At 37.6% G+C, this 20,427-nt stretch overlaps 1 protein-coding gene across 1 annotated transcript in view; it reads left to right on the top strand.

Annotated features, from left to right (window-relative positions):
- SLC2A13 (solute carrier family 2 member 13) overlaps window positions 1–20,427 on the top strand; it is a 379,496-nt gene that overhangs the window by 155,541 nt on the left and 203,528 nt on the right. The window contains exon 4 of the mRNA XM_023182832.1: window positions 3,500–3,608. Coding sequence (XP_023038600.1) covers window positions 3,500–3,608 — 109 coding nt within the window. The remainder of the gene's footprint in view (window positions 1–3,499; window positions 3,609–20,427) is intronic.

Here is a 20,427-nt window from a genome sequence, read left to right as displayed (position 1 = left end):
GTATGACTTGAATTCTTTTAAAATTAGTTGAGACTGGTTTAGAGCTCAGAATAAAATCTACCTCAGGTAAATATTCTAAGACATTGACCATACAATTTAAGGATGCGTGTTTCCTGCTCTTATTTTGTGGAATGTGGTTTAAATGTCTTTTATTAGGTCAAGTTTGTTGATAGTGTTGTTGGAGTCTTCTATATCCTTGGTGATTTTCAGGCTACTTGTTCTATCAGTTACTGAGAGTGATGAAATATGAGAGTACAGTTGTGGGTTTTTCAATTTCCCTTTGTTGTTGTGTCAGTTTTTCTTTCAAGTATTAATATTTTGAAGCTCTTAGTAAGTGCATACATGTTTAGGATTGTTATATTCTCTTGAAGAATTGATTCCTTTATCTTTACAGATTGTATTTTCCTGTCTTTTTGCATGCCTGGTTATTTTTTATTGTATGTCCAAATTATAAAATTTTAATCTCATTGTTGAGTTTTGTTCTGTGGTATCCCAGAACAAAATCATTAAGCTGCTTAAAAGCATTTGAGTCTTGCTTTTATGCTGTTTTAGATGACATTCAAGTAATGTTTAATCTGGGACTAAACTTACACCATTACTAAGGTATATCCCTTCTGTATACTCTTTCTTATGCTTCAGATTTTTCACTCTGGTTGGTAGGAACAGGCACTATCCCCAGCCCTGTATGAGCTCCTGGAATTGATTTCTCTAATCCTCTCCAGTAGCTCTTTTCCCTGTCTTGGGTTGTTTCCTCACACACCTCCACTGATCAGCACTCAACTGAATACTCAAGGGAAATTCTGAAGATCTCCAGAGTTCTCTTCCTCCCTCTTTGAGTCTATCCTCCCTGGTCCTGTGCCATCTGAACTCTAGCCCCCTTGGCATCCCTGTATCCTGAACTGCATCTTTTCAACTCACAGACAACCGATTCACAAAAGTGGCTGCCCTTATGGGACTGTCTTTTTCATCCCTGCTGCCGGAGCCTCTGCCACCTGGACAACCTTGTGCAAGTTACTTAGCAACTTGGTAGTATGAGGTGATGTTCAGAATGAAGGAAGAGGGATGAGCTCATTTTGGGATCTTGAATCTGCTTCTTTACTATGTGTTGTATTTTAGGTCTTTTATTTCTAATCTAGTTGGTTAAAGGTTTTAGTTTTTATAATGTGAGAATTTCTGCGTTTGAAAGATAAACATTTGATATAAAATTAAATGTGAAATGTTTGTATGCACAAAACATTTTTAATTCCAAAAGCAAAATACATGTTTTAAGTAGAGCATGAAATTTTAAATGTTCACTTATGAACATTCAGCCAATTAATATACTTGATTTTTTTCTTTTGCCTCATAGATTCTGTGATATAAAGATTAATGATGGTTTTCATTTGTAAAGGAAGTTTTACTGCCTAATAAAGCTAGGTTTATAATTTTAATGAAAGGAAATTCTTTAATTCTGTTTATGCATAATCAGATGTGCAGCTGCTGGGACCAAAATTTATCCATTAAAAAATCCAGTCTAATAAAGGAACTACCATCATTTATTTTTAACAGGAAATCCAAATCAGGAGAAAATATAAAATCCAGATTTTTTAAAACTAGGAAATATGTGATGTTTATACTATAGCTTATCTCTTGTTTTTATGGCAAGTCAAATTTTTGTCCTAATTTGTAATAATGTTCTGTATTTCTGTCCTCCAAAATCATTATTACCTAGCCTGACCATCAAATTATGAAACACTTTAATAGTGAAAGTAGATGCATCTCTCCAAAGATTATAATAGACTTCTTGCATTAGGAAAGATGAATTTCTCATCTGAGAAAGGACTTTTGTTTGTTTTTGTTTTGTTGTCATTTCAAAAAAAAAAATCGTGGTATACAAGGTAAATGATATTATTTTTATTTGGAAGTTTTGATTAATGGAAAAAGGTAGTGCCTTGCTTGTTTTTTGGCTCACTTGCAGGTATCTGTATTTGCAGATGAGTGTGTCTATCTTTCAGGCAGCTGATCCAGATATATGTCAGCATTGTTACAATCAAACTCTCAAAATCCACCTGTTTCACACAGTCTTTCTGATATATTAGGCTTTAATACTCCTTTGCTCAAATCTAAGGCAGTTTGACATTTATAATACCCTCAGTCTGCTTTCTAAATGGATCGTCACTACATTTAGCTTTGAATGACCGTCAACACTTCTCTAAATTAATCTATGCCCCCTCTTGCCATTTAGCAACAAAATCATTTGCAATAACTCAAGTTTTATGATTATACTCATATCCATGTAGGAATAGAATATTCTCACCCCTGTAATATTTCGTTCTAATTAATGCCCTGGCTTGACATCCCATACTGACTTTTATTGCTGAGACAACATACATATTTTATTCCATTTTTGTGAACTTGAATATTAGATTTTCAAAAGATCCTGAAATAGTTAGACTTCTTTGGATTTTAATTTACCAGACTTGGTTTAGGGTTCATTAACACAACTTGGACTCTAATTAAGTAATTACCATCGCAGTGATCCCAGGCCATTTCTTCTAACAGCAGGAATACTGTAGGTCCTGGGAGTCGACGCTAGCTCCATAAGGACACCATGTAGAATGCCTCTTAAAGCTAAGGTGACATTGTAACTGGAACACTTATGAGGCTGGAGGGGCCACTTTTAGTAATCATGCCCTGACAACAGGCATCAATAAGGTTAGTCAACCTACTTAAGGACTCAGTGGTTCAGATCTACAGCTTTCCAGAATTGATCCAGAGTTCAAATAAAGACCAAGGTATCTCTGCCATTTTGAAAGTTCATTTGTATTTTAAAATAATCATTGATTGCCTCTTAGGGGACTATTCAAAATTTAGAAATACACACACACACACACACACACACACACACACACACTCCTATAGATAATAGGTATTGGTTTTCTTTTATTAACTTTTTGGTAACTTTTATTAATAATCTCCATTGTAGCTGTAACCAAGACTGACATCATGCCCAAATTCTGTAACTTTATTAACATAATATGAATTTTGTTCTTTGTTGAATAGTTTTTAATGAATGCTTTTCTTACAGTTGATTAAAGCAATTTTGCCAGTGACTTCTAAGTAGTCCCACATGGATGGATTTTAAATAATACTTAATTGACAAGAAAGTTGTAGAACAAAGAAAGTGGTTAATCACTAGAGCTTGTAGGGCTTTAAGGAAGACTAATTTGACAGTTTTAGTTATATAGGTTTTCTAGTACCCATAACTTGCTTAAACTTAAATTCTCTCTTGTCGCTTTTACAGTTCAAACTAAAAAAAAAAAAAAAAAAAAAAAAAACCTATCTGTTTGCAAAATAAAATATTGTACCCAGATTTCTGTAACAATGGAGTTGTTTTGATTTAAAATGCCCAGTCATGTTGATTTCATGAAGATTTGGGAAATTTTGTCCTATTGGGAATAATTACTATGAGAGCTAAAAATAATAGATATATTCTTTTTTTCTTTCTTTCTTAAAAAAGCTGGACCTGTGATCTGCAGAATGCTGAGTTATCCCCCAACTCGCCGAGCCTTAATTGTGGGTTGTGGACTACAAATGTTTCAGCAACTCTCAGGCATTAACACCATCATGTATGTATTTCTTTCTGGCTTTTTACTGAAAAGATTGTGAAAGGATTATTTTACGTGAAATAGTAAAAAGTATTTCATGTAAATACTAGACTCAGTGATTTATTCTGATTAAATATATGGATTCTCCTTTTGGGAGATACTAACTTTACAATTTTTTAATTCCAGTAATTTGTAACTAGAAAAAGGTGATTTATTTTGTTTGTTATATTATTGGCTTTATTTGATTCCATAAAATGTCTCTTTTATGCCATCCAATACCTCCGTGTATTCTGAGCTTAAATATGTCATTTTTTATAAACCATTTCCTGATGGTGGTTGGAAAGTAAAATGGAAGGAAATCACCTGGCATTGCCAGAGATTATGGGCACACAGATAACGAATTCATTTATTTTTGGTGCAGTCTACTACAGTGCAATGTGATAAGCACATTAGTAGAAGTACATTTATTATAACCAGAGTATGGTAGAGGGGAAATTGAGTGGGAAGGATAGTGGGGAATACAGAAAAGTTCCCTGTTCTCTAATTTTAAGAGTAATTCCCAAAGCTGTATGTTTGCTGGGGGTGGGAAGGACTAAATATTAGGGGCTCTACTAGGTTTCCCTCATTCAGTATTAAACCCGTTTTTGAGGGCCTCTATTGCCCTAGACCTACAGCAGTAACTAAAGTAGACCTGGGTCTTGTCCTCATGGATGTACAGGCTGATAGAGGAAACACACATTAAATAAGCTCACAGTTAAATATAAGATTTCAAATTATGATAAGGGCCGGACAGGACTCTCAATTCTCCACAGAGTAGACTTTTAAGATCCTAAATAATAAAATGCAGTTTAGAGAAGGTTATGTGCTCTCCCGGGGCACATATTGTTAGATTAAAATCTGCCACATCTTAGAAGTCCTCCCCACCCCCTTCCTATTGATTGAAGTTTTTCATTAAGAAAATACAAATTATATAAAATTAAATTTTCTCTGGTAAACCATTTGTATTTGAGACTCTTGATTTTTTTAATTACTTGAGATATGATGAATTATTTAGTGACAGTTTGAGAAGAGTGGATTGATTAAAATATTTTTAAAAAATAAGGATTAGGACCCAATGAACCAGTAGATTAAATCAAGATTCGTTAAGAAACTCCATTTTCTATACATTCACACACTTTGTGGATATGACTTTAATCATAATGCCTGTTAGATGTTAACTTTTGAGACTACATTTTCAATATTTTGTCCTGTCCTCCTTCTCTCTGACATTAACTTTCATTTTTTCTCACCTTTGCCAACTCTCTTAAGGCCCATCTGTTGATCTAGTGCCAGGCACGTTTGTTTGTTTGTTCTCTGAATTTAGTACATCGTGACTTGTTCTGAGATGTGTCCACCTTCTGCAGTCTGGTGGAAGTAGAGAATTGCAGCTAGGCTAGAACCAAGCATCAAATAATTGGATACATTAAGAATCCTATGTGAATTCGTTAGCTGACCAACCTAATATGTGTTCTGTTTCCAAAAATATGTTTTGTTTGTTATGGTTTTTTTTCTAAGCATTTAAAGTTGACAAGTATAAAAGCATAGAAAGTGAAGGATTTTTCTTGTACTTTTTTTGTTTTCACTTAAAACAGGTACCAAAAACAGAGCCAACTCTAGTTTATGGGTAGTGACTGGGGCCAGTGTGTTCCTAGTTTGAAATGACTGTCATAATCCATTAGCAGTAACTGGTGTAAATTGAGCTGATTGACATTGTCAAATTTTAATAAAACATTCATTTCTCCAAAGCCTCACTTTTTTCATGAAGATCAAGTGATAAAGGATCCTGATATCTTCTAATATTTATGATAGATGCACTTTGCTTATCATAAACTGCACATGATATAGGTAGTGTTGTCATAGAGCTTTTGTTTGCATTTGATTATCAATCCTGGAAAATAGGAAGAATAAAATAAAGTAAATGATGGCTGAACTTAGACTGTGTCTACATATGTAAAACAGCTAATCAACTTCCTGCATAAATTAATATGATGTTCATGTCTAGAGGTTAGAGGATTAGACATTGAAATAATACAATACCTATGCTGAGTAACTGTTATTTATTCACAGTACGTAATTTCAGACATTCATATTATAAGCCCATAAAATTTAGTATAAGTCAATGTCATTATGATATACTGTACTACTGTTTACTGTCTGCATAAAAATCGACTAATCTGGGACTCTTATGTAATGTGTTTTCTCCTGCTCTCTAGTCTTTATTTGTGTGTGTATATGTGTGTATCTTTTTCCATTATTCTCAAGAATTAAGTAAATGCTATCATAAACTTTGTTTCTGATTTAAAATAATCTATTAGAGTCTAATAATTTACTTTTTGTGTTAGTAGAAATTTTAATTATGCCTTCTTTTATTTTGTATTACTTTGTTAATTCAGAATATCTTTCCTATGGATATTTTATTACATATAACATGCATATTTATGTATATAAAACTTTGCTTTTTTTTCCAGCTTCTTCCCTTTTAAGTGGGAAATAAAGCAGGCAATGCTTTTATTTATTTTAATTCAACCCTAATAATGTGTAGAAGTTGAAATATGTTTTTGAAAATTCTGTCTTTCACCTCAAAATCTGAGTGAACTGAAATATGAGGTATTTTGAATTCTATTTCTCACCAAGGTGAGTTTATAGAAATATTATATGGAAATATAATATTAAATATTATATTAAAAGATAAATCATCCTCACAGCTGTGTTGTTTAATCTTACCATGTTTAGTTTTTTCTCTTCTCTTTCAAAGAATCCTTTATTCCTATTCCCTTGACCTATTTACTATTCTGTCACAGTTGACAAAATAGATTTTCTTCTTGAAATACTTAATCTTCTTTTCCTTTCCAATATTTATCTATAGATAGTATATCATAGATATAGATATATATCTTTTATTTGTATGCTAACTTATGTTTCTTTATATCCCAACCCATACATTCTCATCCTCTACCCTACCGAATGGAGGACGTGTAAGTTCTTAAAAACATTACTTATTTCAGACATTACATTTCACTTTTAGATGAGGCAATTTTTTTAGTAATATGACTCTCATCACTTAATAATTTCAACATGCAACTGAATTTATTATCTTCCTTTATTCGCAGGAGAGAAAGAATAGAGAAAATGGAGTACTAACTTTCCTAATATAACAGTGGTAGTATCATTGCACTGTATCTCATAGACCAATAAAATATTTCTGCATGTGTCAAAATAAAGAAGAGGAGTGATAGATGAAGATGATGATGGTTAAAGTAAATTCAAGAAATTCTCGGCCGGGCTTAGTGGCTCATGTCTGTAATCCCAGCACTTTGGGAGGCCGAGGCGGGCAGATCATGAGGTCAGGAGATCGAGACCATCCTGGCTAATGCAGTGAAACCCTGTCTCTACTAAAAATACAAAAAATTAGCCAGGTGTGGTGGCTGGTGCCTGTAGGCCCAGCTATTTGGGAGGCTGAGGCAGGAGAATGGTGAGAATACAGGAGGTGGAGCTTGCAGTGGGCTGAGATCGCACCACTGCACTCCAGTCTGGGTGACAGAGCGAGACTCCCTCTCAAAAAAAAAAGAAAGAAATTCTCACTGTGATCTATTCTAAACTCTAGTTATAATATCAAAGATGTTCCATGTTCAATCGAAGAAATATTTATCCGATGACTATTAATAAGTAAACCCTTCCCACATTATCATTATGACAACCAAAATACATGTGTTCACATTTGGGGGAGGGAGGTGTAGGTAGTGAGAAAGAAAGCACCAAGTTCTATGTGGGTTTGATAATGTCTTTCTTTTTTGAGGAACTTATAATAAACTATATTTTGGCATATTCCGATAAGGAGACAATCACTCTGTCTTGGATGAATGAAAGGTATCAGATTTTCACCTAAGAAGACCAAGTGCTTAAATGACTCTCTCTAAGGTTATGCAGACAAACAGTAGTAAAGTGGAAAAGAAAATCCAGAGTGTAAGCTTTTGAGTTTGCTTCGGATAAAGAGAATTGTGGGAGAATCTTCTCTGGGACATATGGTCTTTTACTTTTTAGCCAATCTCCTTGCAGAGTAATATTGCTAGCTTTATTTTCTCTTCTTACTCTCTGTCTTCTAATAACTCAGAGTAAGAGTGGAGAGTAAGTAATCCCATTGTATATGGGCAGATTATTCTTGCTTTCAGAATAGATTTACTTTAACCTCCAGGAGATTACTTCTTTCACTTTACTTATAAGAGATAGTGAAAGCCTTCAGAATATATGCCCTGGTAATAATACTGTTAATAGTAGTCATTTATTGAACATCAAATCCCAGGTGCTACTCTAATATGTGTTAACTCAATAAATACTAACAGAAAAGGTGAAAAGTAGGACAAAACTGCTTTGAGCCCCTCAAGTGGTATATTTGTTATGGTCATGGCAATAGTAAACATTTTTTACTGCTTTACATATTTAACACTCTAAAATATTTTTATAGGCAGTATCTCTCTTGATCTTTATAAACATCCTGTCAAGTAAACAGGGCCGCTCTTCTGTTGGTTCTCTAGCCAAGGAAGTTAAGACTTAATGAATTAAGTGACTTTTCCACTATCACACAACTAATAAGTTTTAGAACTACAGGTGCAGTCCAATTTTCTGATGCCAGATCACATGGGCCACCCTTTAATTGTAGAGCACCTGGAATTAAATATTCAGAACTGACTATTTAAAGCTTGTTTGGGGTTAAGGTACACAGTAAGTAATCAAAGTTTGTGAAATTCAATACCGTCTAAGGATTAAAACCTAAAATGGGAACAGACACCCCCACTGGAGAAGCTGAAGGTCTCTTGTGGGAGAAGTTTCCGACTTTCCCTGGAGCTGAGTCAAGTTAGAGAGCCAAGTGAAATATGGGGATAGAGGAAGCAGCAGAAAGGCCCTGGGAGCTTGCTGGATCCCAAGCAGCCCATTCCTGCCTGGCACCACAGCGTTCCATCAGGAGGGTGACCAGAGGAGCAGGGGATAAAACTCCACAGGGAGAAGAAATTCTGTAGCTGAACTTGGTAACAATTTGAATGGGGCGAGAAGCCTCCTGGCCAGAAGGGAGGATGCAAATGGGGCGTGCAGACTTCACAGGTGGGGGAAGAACTAAAGCCCTTTTCTTTCGCAGCTGGGAGGCAGATAGCCTCAGACAAATTTTCAAGCCCATCTCGCCCTCCGCCTGGACACAGACTTGGGGCTGTTGCTGGGACATGATGGGAGTGAGACCAGCTCTTCAGTTTGCATGAGAGTTGGATGAGGCCTGTGACTGCCAGCTGTCCCCCACTTCCCTGACAATCTGCATGACTCAGCAGAGGGAGTCACAATCCTCCTAGGTACACAACTCCAGTGACCTGGCAATCTCACCTTCAACCCCCACAGCAGCCACAGCAAGACCAGCCCAAGGAGAGTTTGAGCTCAGACATGCCTAGTCCCACCCCTACCAGATGGTCATGTCCTATCCACCCTGGTAGTGGAAGACAAAGGACATATAATCTTGGGAGTTCTAGGGCTCTGCCCACCGCCAGTCCCTCTCCATATTACTGCAGCTGATGCTTTCTGGAGAGTTCCACCTAATGACAGGAGGCCAACCAGCATGAAAATTGAGCATTAAGCCACCAAAATTAAGAACCCTCATGGGGTCCATCGCACCCGCTCCCCACAATCTCCACCGGAACAGGTGCTGGTATCCACAGCTGAGAGACCCATAGATGGTTCACATCACAGGACTCTGTGCAGACAACCCGCAATACCAGCCTGGAGCCGAGTAGACTCACTGTGTGGCTAGACCCAGAAGAGAGACAACAAACACTGTAGTTCAGATCATAGGAAGCCACATCCATAGGAAAAGGGGGAGAATACTACATCTAGGGAACACCCTGTGGGCCTTCAGCCCTAGACCTTCCCTTTGACATATCCTACCCAAATGAGAAGGAACCAGAAAGCCAACCCTGGCAATATGACCAAACAAGGCTCTTCAACACCCCCCAAAAAATCATGCTAATTCACCAGCAATTAATCCAAACCAAGAAGAAATCCCTGATTTACCTAAAAAGCAATTCAGGAGGTTAGTTATTAATCTAATCAGGGAGGGACCAGAGAAGAGTGAAGCCCAATGCAAGGAAATCCAAAAAATGATACAAGAAGTGAAGGGAAAAATATTCATGGGAATACATAGCTTAAAGAAAAACAATAAAAAATTCAGGAAACTTTGGAAACACTTTTAGAAATGCAAAATACTCTGGAAAGTGTCAGAAACAATTGAACAAGTAGAAGAAAGAAATTCAGAGCTCAATGACACAGTCTTTGAATTAACCCAATCCAACAAAGAAAAAAAAATAAGAACATGAACAAAGCCTACAAGAAGTCTGGGATTATGTTAAACAACCAAACCTAAGAATAATCGGTGTACCTGAGAAGAGAATTCTAAAAGCCTGGAAAATATATTTGGGGGAATAATCGAGGAAAACTTCCCCAGCCTTGCTAGAGACCTAGACATCCAGATACGAGAGGCACAAAGAACACCTGGGAAATTCATCACAAAAAGATCTTCACGTAGGCACAATATCATCAGGTTACCCAAAGTTAAGATGAAGGAAAGAATCTTAAGAGCTGTGAGACACAAGCACCAGGTAACGTATAAAAGAAAACCTATCAGATTAACAGCAGATTTCTCAGCAGAAACCCTACCAGCTAGAAAGGATTAAGGACCTGTCTTCAGCCTCCTCAAATAAAACAATTATCAGCGAAGAATTTTGTTTCTGGAGAAACTAAGCATCATATATGAAGGAAAGATACAGTCATTTTCAGACAAACAGATGCTGAGAGAATTTGTCATTACCAAACCACCACTACGAGAACTGCTAAAAGAAACTCTAAATCTTGAAACAAATCCTGGAAACACCTCAAAACAGAGACTCTTTAAAGCAAAAATCACACAGCATCTATAAAACAAAAATACACGTTAAAAAGAAAAAACAGAAAACAAAAACCAAAGTACCCAGGCAAGAAAGAACACGATGAAAGCGATAGTACCTCACATTTCAATTCAAACAGTGAATGTAAATGGCCTAAATGCTCCACTTGAAAGATACAGAACTGCAGAATGGATGAGAACTCACAAACCAACTATCTGCCACTTTCAGGAGACTCAGCTAACACATAAGGACTCACATAAACTTAAAGTGGTAGAAAAAGGCATTTCATACAAATGGACATCAAAACAAGCAGGGGTAGCTATTCTTATATCAGACAAAATAAACTTTAAAGCAATAGTAGTTAAAAGAGACAGAGATGGTATATAATGGTAAAAGGCCTTGTTCAACAGTAAAATATCACAATCCTAAACATGTGCACCTAACACTGGAGCTCCCAATTTATAAAACAATTACTAATAGACCTAAGAAATGAGATAGACAGCAACACAGTAATAGTGGGAGACTTCAGTACTCCACTGACAGCACTAGACATGTCGTCAAGACAAAAAGTCAACAAAGAAACAATGGATTTAAACTATACCTCGGAACAAATGGACTTAACAGATATATACAGAACATTTCATCCAACAAGTGCAGAATACACATTCTATTCAACAGTTCATGGAACTTTCTCCAAGACAGAGCATATTATAGGCCATAAAATGAACCTCAATAAGTTTAAGAAAATTGAGATTATATTAAGAACTCTTTCAAATCACAGTGGAATAAAACTGGAAATCAACTCTAAAAGGAACTTTCAAAACCATACAAATACATGGAAATTAAATAACCAGCTCCTGAATGAGCATTGGGTCAAAATAAAATCAAGATGAAAATTTAAAAATTCTTTGAACTGAATGATAATGACACAACCTATCAAAACCTCTGGGATACAGCAAAGGTGATACTGAGAGGAAAGTTCATAGCCCTAAATGCCTACATCAAAAAGTCTATCTTGGTGGTGTTCCAGGTGCCACTGGGGTATGAAAAAAAGCTCCTGCAGCTAGCTAGCCCAAACAGCCACCTGTTTTGTGCTTGAAACCCAGGGCCCTGGTGGTGTGGGCACCCAAGGGAATCTCCTGGTCTGCGGGTTGTGAAGACCATGGGAAAAGCATAGTATTGGGGCCAGAATGCATTGTCCCTCATGGCACCACAGTCCCTCATGGCACCACAGTCCCTCATGGCTTTCCTGCCAGGGAGCTAAGTGGTCTAGCTTGGCAGATCCCACCCAACAGAGCCCAACAAGCTAAGATCCACTGGCTTGAAATTCTTGCTGCCAGCACAGCAGTCTGAAGTCGACCTGGGATGCTCAAGCTTGGTGTGGGTAAGGGCGTCCACCATTACTGAGGCTTGAGTAGGCTGTTTTCCCCTCACAGTGTAAACAAAGCCACAGGGAAGTTCCAACTGGGCAGATCCCACGACAGCTCAGCAAAGCCATTGTAGCCAGCTTGCCTCTCTAGATTCCTTCTTTCTGGTCAGGGCATCTCTGAAAGAAAGGCAGCAACCCCAGTCAAGGCCTTATAGATCAAATTCCCATCTTCCTGGGACAGATGGGAAGGGGTGGCTGTGGGTGCAGCTTCAACAGACTTAAATGTTCCTGCCTGCCAGCTCTGAAGAGAGCAACAAATCTCCCAGCACAGCTCTTGAGCTCAGCTAAGGGACAGACTGCCTCTTCAAGTGGGTCCCTGACTCCTGTGCCTCCTGACTCGGAGACACCTCCCAGCAGGGATCGACAGACACCTCATACAGGAGAGCTCCAAGGGCATCTGGAGGGTGCCCCTCTGGGATGAAGATTCCAGAGGAAGGAACAGGCAGCAGTCTTTGCTGTTCTACAGCCTCTGCTGGTGATACAGGCAAACAGGGTCTGGAGTATACCTCCAGCAAACTCCAGCAGACCTGCAGCAGAGGGGCCTGATTGTTAGAAGGAAAACTAGCAAACAGAAAGGAATAGCATTAACATCAACAAAAAGGACATCCACACAGAAACCCCAACTGAAGGTCGCCAACATCAAGAGGTAGATAAATCCATGAAGATGAGGAAAAAACAGCACAAAAAGGCTGAAAATCAAAAACCAAAATGCCTCATCTCCTCCAAAGGATCACAACTCCTCACCAGCAAGGGAATAAAACTGGACAGAGAATGTCTTTGATGAATTAACAGAAGGAGGCTTCAGAAGGTGGGTAATAACAAACTCCTCCGAGCTAAAGGAGCATGTTCTCATCCAATGCAAGGAAGCTAAGAACCTTGATAAAAGGTTAGAGGAATTAATTGCTAACTAGAATAACCAGAGGAATAATGTTCCTCTAGAAAGCTCTGAGAACTGAAATAATTTAGCAAAGTTTCGTGATACAATATTAATATACACAAATCAGTAGCTCTCCTATACACCAACAGCGACCAAGCAGAGAATCAAATAAAGAACTCAACCCTTTTTACAATAGCTGCAAAAAAAATATAAAATACTTAGAAATATACCTAACAAAGGAGTTGAAAGACCTCTACAGGAAAACTACAAAACACTGCTGAAAGATGTCATAATGACACAAACAAATGGAAACACATCCCATGCTCATGGATGGGTAGAATCAATATTGTGAACATGACCATACTGCCAAAAGCAATCTACAGATTTAATAAAGTCACCATCAGACTACCACTATCATTCTTCACAGAATTAGATAAAACAATTCTAAACTTCATATGGAACCAAAAAAGAGCCCACATAGCCAAAGCAAGACTAAGCAAAAAGAACAAATCTGGAGACATCACACTACCTGATTTCAAACTATACTGTAAGGCCATAGTCACCAAGACAGTATGGTACTGGTATAAAAATAGGCACATAGACCAATGGAACAGAATAGAGAACCCAGAAATAAACCCAAATCCTTAAGGCCAACTGATCTTCGACAATGCAAACAAAAACATAAAGTGGAGAAAGGACACCTTTTTCAACAAATGGTGCTAGGATAATTGGCTAGCCACATGTAGGAGAATGAAACTGCATCCTCATCTCTAACCTTATATAAAAATCAACTCAAGATGGATTAAGGACTTAAACCTAAGACCTGAAACTATAGAAATTCTAGAAGATAACATTGGAAAAACCGTTCTAGACATTGACTTAGGCAAGGATTTCATGACCAAGAACACAAAAGCAAATGCAATAAAAACAAAGATAAATAGTTGGGACCTCCCACAGAGTGGGAGAAAATCTTCACAATCTGTACATCTAACCAAGGACTTATATCCAGAATCCACAGTGAACTCAAACAAATCAGTAAGAAAAACACAAACAGTGCCATCAAAAAGTAGTCTCAGGACATGAATAAACAATTCTCAAAAGAAGATGTACAAATGGCAACAAACATATGAAAAAATGCTTAACATCACTAATGATCAGGGAAATGCAAATAAAAACCACAATGCAATACCACCTTACTCCTGCAGGAATGGCCATAATAAAAAAATCAAAAAACAGTAGATGTTGGCATGGGTGCGGTGAACAGGGGACACTTCTACACTGCTGGTGGGAATGTAAACTAGTACAGCCACTGTGGAAAACAGTATGGAGATTCCTTAAAGAACTAAAAGTAGAACTACCATTTGATCCAGCAATCCCACTACTGGGTATCTACCCAGAGGAAAAGAATTCATTATTAGAAAAAGATACTTGCACACGCATGTTTATAGCAGCACAATTCACAATTGCAAAATCATGGAACCAACCCAAATGCCCATCAATCAACAAGTGGATAAAGAAACTGATATATATATGTGATGGAATACAATGCAGCCATAAAAAGGAATGAATTAACAGCATTTGCACTGACCTGGATGAGATTGGAGACTATTATTCTAAGTGATGTAACTCAGCAATGGAAAACCGAACATCCTATGTTCTCACTGATATGGGAGAGCTTACTATGAGGATGCGAAGGTATAAGAATGATACAGTGGACTTTGGGGACTTGATGGGGAAGAGTGGGAGGGGGCAAGGGATAAAAGACTACAAATATGGTGCAGTGGATACTGCTTGGGTGGTGGGTGCACCGAAATCTCACAAATCACCACTAGAGAAGTTACTCATGTAGCCAAATACCACCTGTACCCCAATAACTTATAGAAAAATAAAATAAATAAATAAAATGTTACAAGTTATGTATTAAAAAAAAACAAAAACCTAAAATGGCTGTTTGTGTGCTACAAAAGAAAAAAATCACAGCCATCTCAAGAACCATTAACCTTATCAAATTCTTAAATTTTCTGGTACCTAGCTAAGTCCTTTGATTTATATCCTGATCTAGAGTTCCTGGACAAGCTAGGCTGATGGTTGAATGAGTCATTTATACTTGTTAATCATATTTAATTAATTTAATTTTCTAAGTGCAGTATTTCTAGATCTGTTCCATTCTCATATTCTATCCTCAACAAGCACTCCTGGTATTAAAAAAAAAATTTAAAAACCATGCGATCAGGAAACATAGCACAAGCACACCTGGTCAGATAGTGATAAATACAGAGAAGAATAAAAGTGGCAGGAAATAAGAAAGAAAACAATAAGGGTTTGTACACTTTCAGATTGTAAATCTGACCTAGAAATGAGGTTTTGCTCTCTCCGAGGTCTTCCACAAGGCAGGATGAATGTATTAGAGCAGCATCTCACTAAAATGAGTCTTCCCCTCTCTGCCTCCCTAGTCCAAAAAGCTGTTGAAAGATAAAATGTTTACTCATTGAAGTATTTCCAGATTAGTGAATTTGTACTCATTTGTGTTCATTGGCTGAAAGTTAGTGAATAAATAGGAAAATGTTAGGGTTTATGGCTCACTCTTTTGAAAAATGAGTGTCATGTGAGGGGAAGAATATTAACCCAGGAATCAGGAAAATTAGATTCAAGGTCTGTCTCCACCATGGGACTCTGGGCATGCCAGTTAATTGCTTTCAGTCTAATTACCTATAAAGTGAAGTAGATGGACTTTTAATGTGCATTTGAATGAGGGCAAATGGAGTTTCAAGTAGAATGGAAGCTAAAACATTTGAAATAGTAATACTTTAAGCCTTTCTTGGATGAAAAGTTATCAGACTGTAGAAAAATAGTTCTGGTCTAAAAAGAAAAATGTACTTTGTTCAACACAATTTTTGGTATATTTATTAAATGTTTACTGCATGCTGATCATTGTCTTAGAGGCCTAGCTTCTTATATGTTAAGACCATATTTTTATTTCCCTATTGTGTCTTTGAAGAAAGACAATCTAGGTTACAGCTGATAATTCCTCTTTATCCCAAGATTGTGTAGCAGACTTATCACCTGATATGATAGACTTTCCTTGGCTTCCATAATGTAAGAGTAGGCTCAAGCCCTATGAACTCCACTGGCTTCTCAACTCATGTGCACATGGTTTGTAAGGGAAAGGATGTACTTTCTCCTTCTGGAGTCTAAAACCCTTTTTGATGGCAGGTAGGTCACTCACTATCCTAGCAAACAAAACAAAGCATTCTCATCAGAGGAGGCTTGGAGCAGAATGCCTTTGTAGTGAGCCATCAGAATGTTTCTAATCATTTTCCATTTCCCTGTGTATGTATTGCACACCTGTCTCTGTTTAGGTTGCCCCAAAAGCAGGTTGTCCCTAAGGCAAGGGCTTGGGTGCAGATGATATTTTGGGGACGATATCAACGGGTTGAGAAAGGGAGTAAGGGAAGTGGGATAGGGAAGGGAGAAGAGGCAGTAAAGAGAGCAGTGTAAGCAGGCTATGTCAGTAGGCAACTGGAGCGCAGTCCTGCTGAGTATTCTCTGAGGAACAGTGTAGATTGTCCTCAGAATTAGTCGAGGGGTATTTATCCACAATCCCCAGTCCCTCAATTTGAGTGTTGTCCCTGAGGATGTTAAATGCACTCCCTCAAGGTTTTCCTGAGAAATCACTTATGGTGCCAGAGCTGTCATGTAGACAAGTAGAGAGACAGAGTTGAGCTAGAAACTGCCAGATTCTATAGTGAGTTTCCATGATGGCTGCAGGGTAATTCAGAGGGTGATCTAGAACATATGGGGCAAGGCGTGAAAAGCACCTCTGAAAAATCCTGTCTCCAAATATGTGTAAAAATAAGTTAGCACAATATGGATGTGAACTTTCTTAGTACCTGTTCATGGATATAGCAAATCTATTTTTAGTAAAAAAAAAAAAAAAAAAAAAAAAGGTCAATGATCCCTGGCTAACCATGTGGAAAATAAGCAATAAAAAGTGGAGATTCATGCTAACAAATGATGAAAATATATTTTCTTGAATATTATTTTCTTTTTTCTTTGTATAATTCACAAATAATTTTTGTCCTGTTATAGGACTCTGAAAAATACATCATTAATGTATTTATTTATGCCTTCAACGAATATTTACTATATCATTGCTGTAGATTCAAAGATCTGTAAGCTATAATTCTTTTCACTGAGAAGTTTGTATTATAGCTAAGGATATAGACACACAGATAATTACAGTGCAGCACAATAAAAGCCAAATTAATACACTGTAGGAACACAGGAAAATGAGTGATTAATTCTACCTAGGGATTGAAGAGGATACAAATGATTTTTGTTGTGTTTTTTAAAATTTATTTAAATGGAGTTGTTTTGTGTGCAGAAACATGGCACATCAAATACTAATACAACCTTTGGTGTTAAATCTGGATTTGAATCCAAACCCAACACACCTACTTTCTGTGTAAACTCCACAAGCTACATAACTTCTCAGGTCCTCAGTGATTTGGAATTCAGGAATTATAATACCTCCTGAATATGATTAAATGAGAAAACATGAATGATTCCGGCCTGTGGGAGCAACTACGTCTTTGTTCACTTTCCTTCTGTTCCCTATGTACTACGGTTTATAAAGTCCCAGGCATTTGTGGAAAGCAGAAACATCACACTGTTAATCCACCTTCTTTACCCTATACCTGTTGATAAAGGATTTGAGGCATCCTCTGGAGACACAAAATTGCTATAATACCCTTCTTTATGCATGTCTCTATTTTCAGAATACAGGAAAGAATCATGATGGTGTTCTTCTAGCTTGTACATGTTATAGTAGTGCCCTTCACTTCAGTATTAGATGTGTTCTTTTCATCTTAGATTTATGTCAAGGAGAAAAGACCTCAATGACCTTAGGATGACAAGAGCTAATAAAGCTTCCTTGGAAGGTCGGGGATCTGTAGCTAAATATGCCCCATGTGGCATGACTTGTAGTTTATATCAAAAGATTGTCTAATCCTTTTGTCATGCTATCTGAATCAGATGTGAATTTAAGGTTCTGTGGTTATTAGTGGAAACTCATCTCCATGGTTTGTAAGGTATCAGCAACTAAGGTTTTGAGTTTCTGGGTGCCTCAGGACATCTTTAGAAATATGAAAACATATTTCCTCACCTTCCTTTTTCTGACTCATATGTTTCACTGAAAGGTAAGGAGAAGAAATGCAGATGCTGTTAATGAGTTGAAATAGCATGAAATCCAGGGTTGTGTCCCAGAAAATAGACTTTCTGTGCCAATAAAGTAGAACCTTGTCCCCAGTATGATATGTGAGTTTGAAAGTAACACCAGCCTGGCTGATTCCGGGTAGACTATTGTAACATTGTAGAAATGCCCAGGTCTTAATTCACTCTTTACACACACAGGTAGCAGGCACTCTGTGAGGGACCAGAGATACAGAATATGACTTACCCCATTTTCAGGGAACTTATGAGCTCTTTTGCTTATCTTTAAAAGCATATGCTGTGACCCGTCTTGAAAGGTTGCTTGAAGATGAAATGGGACAACAAAGTGCCAGCCACAAAAGATGTGAGGAAGGTCTATTTTCCTCTTCCCAGATGTACTTTTATTCCTGTCTATGAGTTCACTCTCCATGCTCTCATCACTTGGGCATGGTTCTTCTGAAAAAATTGTCCCTCACCTCAGCATTTCATCTTAAGTCTCTTTCATGGCTTTTCCTACTCAATTTGAACCTTAATGGTAGTGCTGTCCAGGTTTTGGCTTGCAGCTCTACTCACAGACCTGTTCCAGTCCCATTAGGCCAAGGACCATCGACATGTTAAAGAAGACCTAATCTGTATTGCAGGTCAGAACTCCTCTACCATACGTACTCATATATTCAACTGCTAGACATTTCTACTTTTGAATATTCCACTCTCACCAAACTCAATGTGCATAAAACTGAATCCCTATCATTCTCTGCTAATTCTTCCCCTCCCCTTATAATCCTCTTCTCAATGATGCATATGACCAGTTGGGTGCCCAAGCCTGTAGCTTGGGAGTGAACACACCCAAATCAAATCAACTGTAATTTCCTTCAATTTTACATCCCTAATATCTCTTGTATCCTTCCTATGATCTTCATTCCATTTTCTGTCAGGCCTTGCTTTAGCCAGAGCTCATATTATTTGCAACAGAATCCCACTCAAACCTAAATTTAAGAAGATGAGTTGGTTTACAATAAGGAAATAGGGCCTAAAGGCAGGAAATATAGCTGGGCCTGGCACAGGGTTGAAATCAGAAACTGGAGAATCACTTGCTCAACCTCTGTGTCCCTAAGGTTTCTTGCTGTTATTCCTGTAGGGTGTGTTCATCTTTCTTTCTTCTTTCTTTTAGAGAACATCCTCTTCTTTTGCTTATATCTGGTCAATGTCTACCACCATAACTTTGGAGTTACTTCTAGTTCAAGCATCCACAGTAGATTGATTGGAATTGTCAGAATTCTTAATTCCCAAGGAGAAAAAGATCAAAGTGAACCTACCCTAGCCCAAGCGTGTGAGGGCAGGGCACTGGACAACTCTGTAGAGGGATGCACAGAGGATTTTCCTGCCTTAAATCTCAACTTCCTCAATTGAACCTTTATTATCTCTGCCCCTACACTTTCTGAAACAAAATCAATTATGTCTCATTTTGACATAAATGATTTAATGTGTCCCACAGCTTTCAGCAAAGTTCAAAGTCCAGAGCTCTTTGTGGCTTTTGTCAAACTCTGCACTGCTTCATGTCCAACCACTGCCCTACACAAGGGTATATAAAGAAGGGTATGTAAAGCTACAGGCTTCATAACTTCTCAGGGCCTCAGTGATCTGGAAATCAGGAATTATAATAAGGCACAAAGATGAGGTATATAAAGTATAAAAAGGTACATGTACCTCCTGCTCCTTGGAACCTCCTGTACTTCTGGCAATGATTAAAGCTAATCTAAGCCTCAGTGACTTCATGTGTGCCATTCTCCCTAGCTGAAATAGCTAGCATACCCTAAAAGACTTCCAAACTTAGGTCACATGTCATCTTCCTGAACCCAGGGGCCAATGTAAGTGTTCCCCTTCTGGCCTTCTTTAGCACTCTGAGTGGAAATCTATGAATAGTTATTTATTATACTACAATTGCAGATATGTCTATTTCCTCCAAAAGACCATACACATACTAAAAATGCCCCCTTGCAATATTCCCCAGGGAGAACCAGCTAGATTTTAGTTACTACTGTTTTGTTTTTATTCTGTTCACATCCAGAGTCATAGCATGATGTACAAGGGGAATGAGTCACTCTGATTGTGTGTCTTCCTTAACTAGTCTGCAGACATGATCTTAGGAAAATAAAAGCCACAACATTCAAGCTTTGAGAAGAGGATCTTTCAAAAATGTTGCCAAGTTAGTCCTGACTTTTAGAATTAGTGACAGGCTATAATGACATGTCTAATAATTTATAATATTGGATAGGTTTTCATAATTTTATTTATTTATTTTTCCCTTCTTGTGGAGAATGGTGTCTTGCTGTGTTGCCCAGGCAGGTCTCAAAGTCCTGGATTCAA

Source organism: Piliocolobus tephrosceles, chromosome 10 (assembly GCF_002776525.5).
Source record: "Piliocolobus tephrosceles isolate RC106 chromosome 10, ASM277652v3, whole genome shotgun sequence".
NCBI lineage: Eukaryota > Metazoa > Chordata > Mammalia > Primates > Cercopithecidae > Piliocolobus > Piliocolobus tephrosceles.
This window is presented reverse-complemented; position numbering and strand designations above follow the sequence as displayed.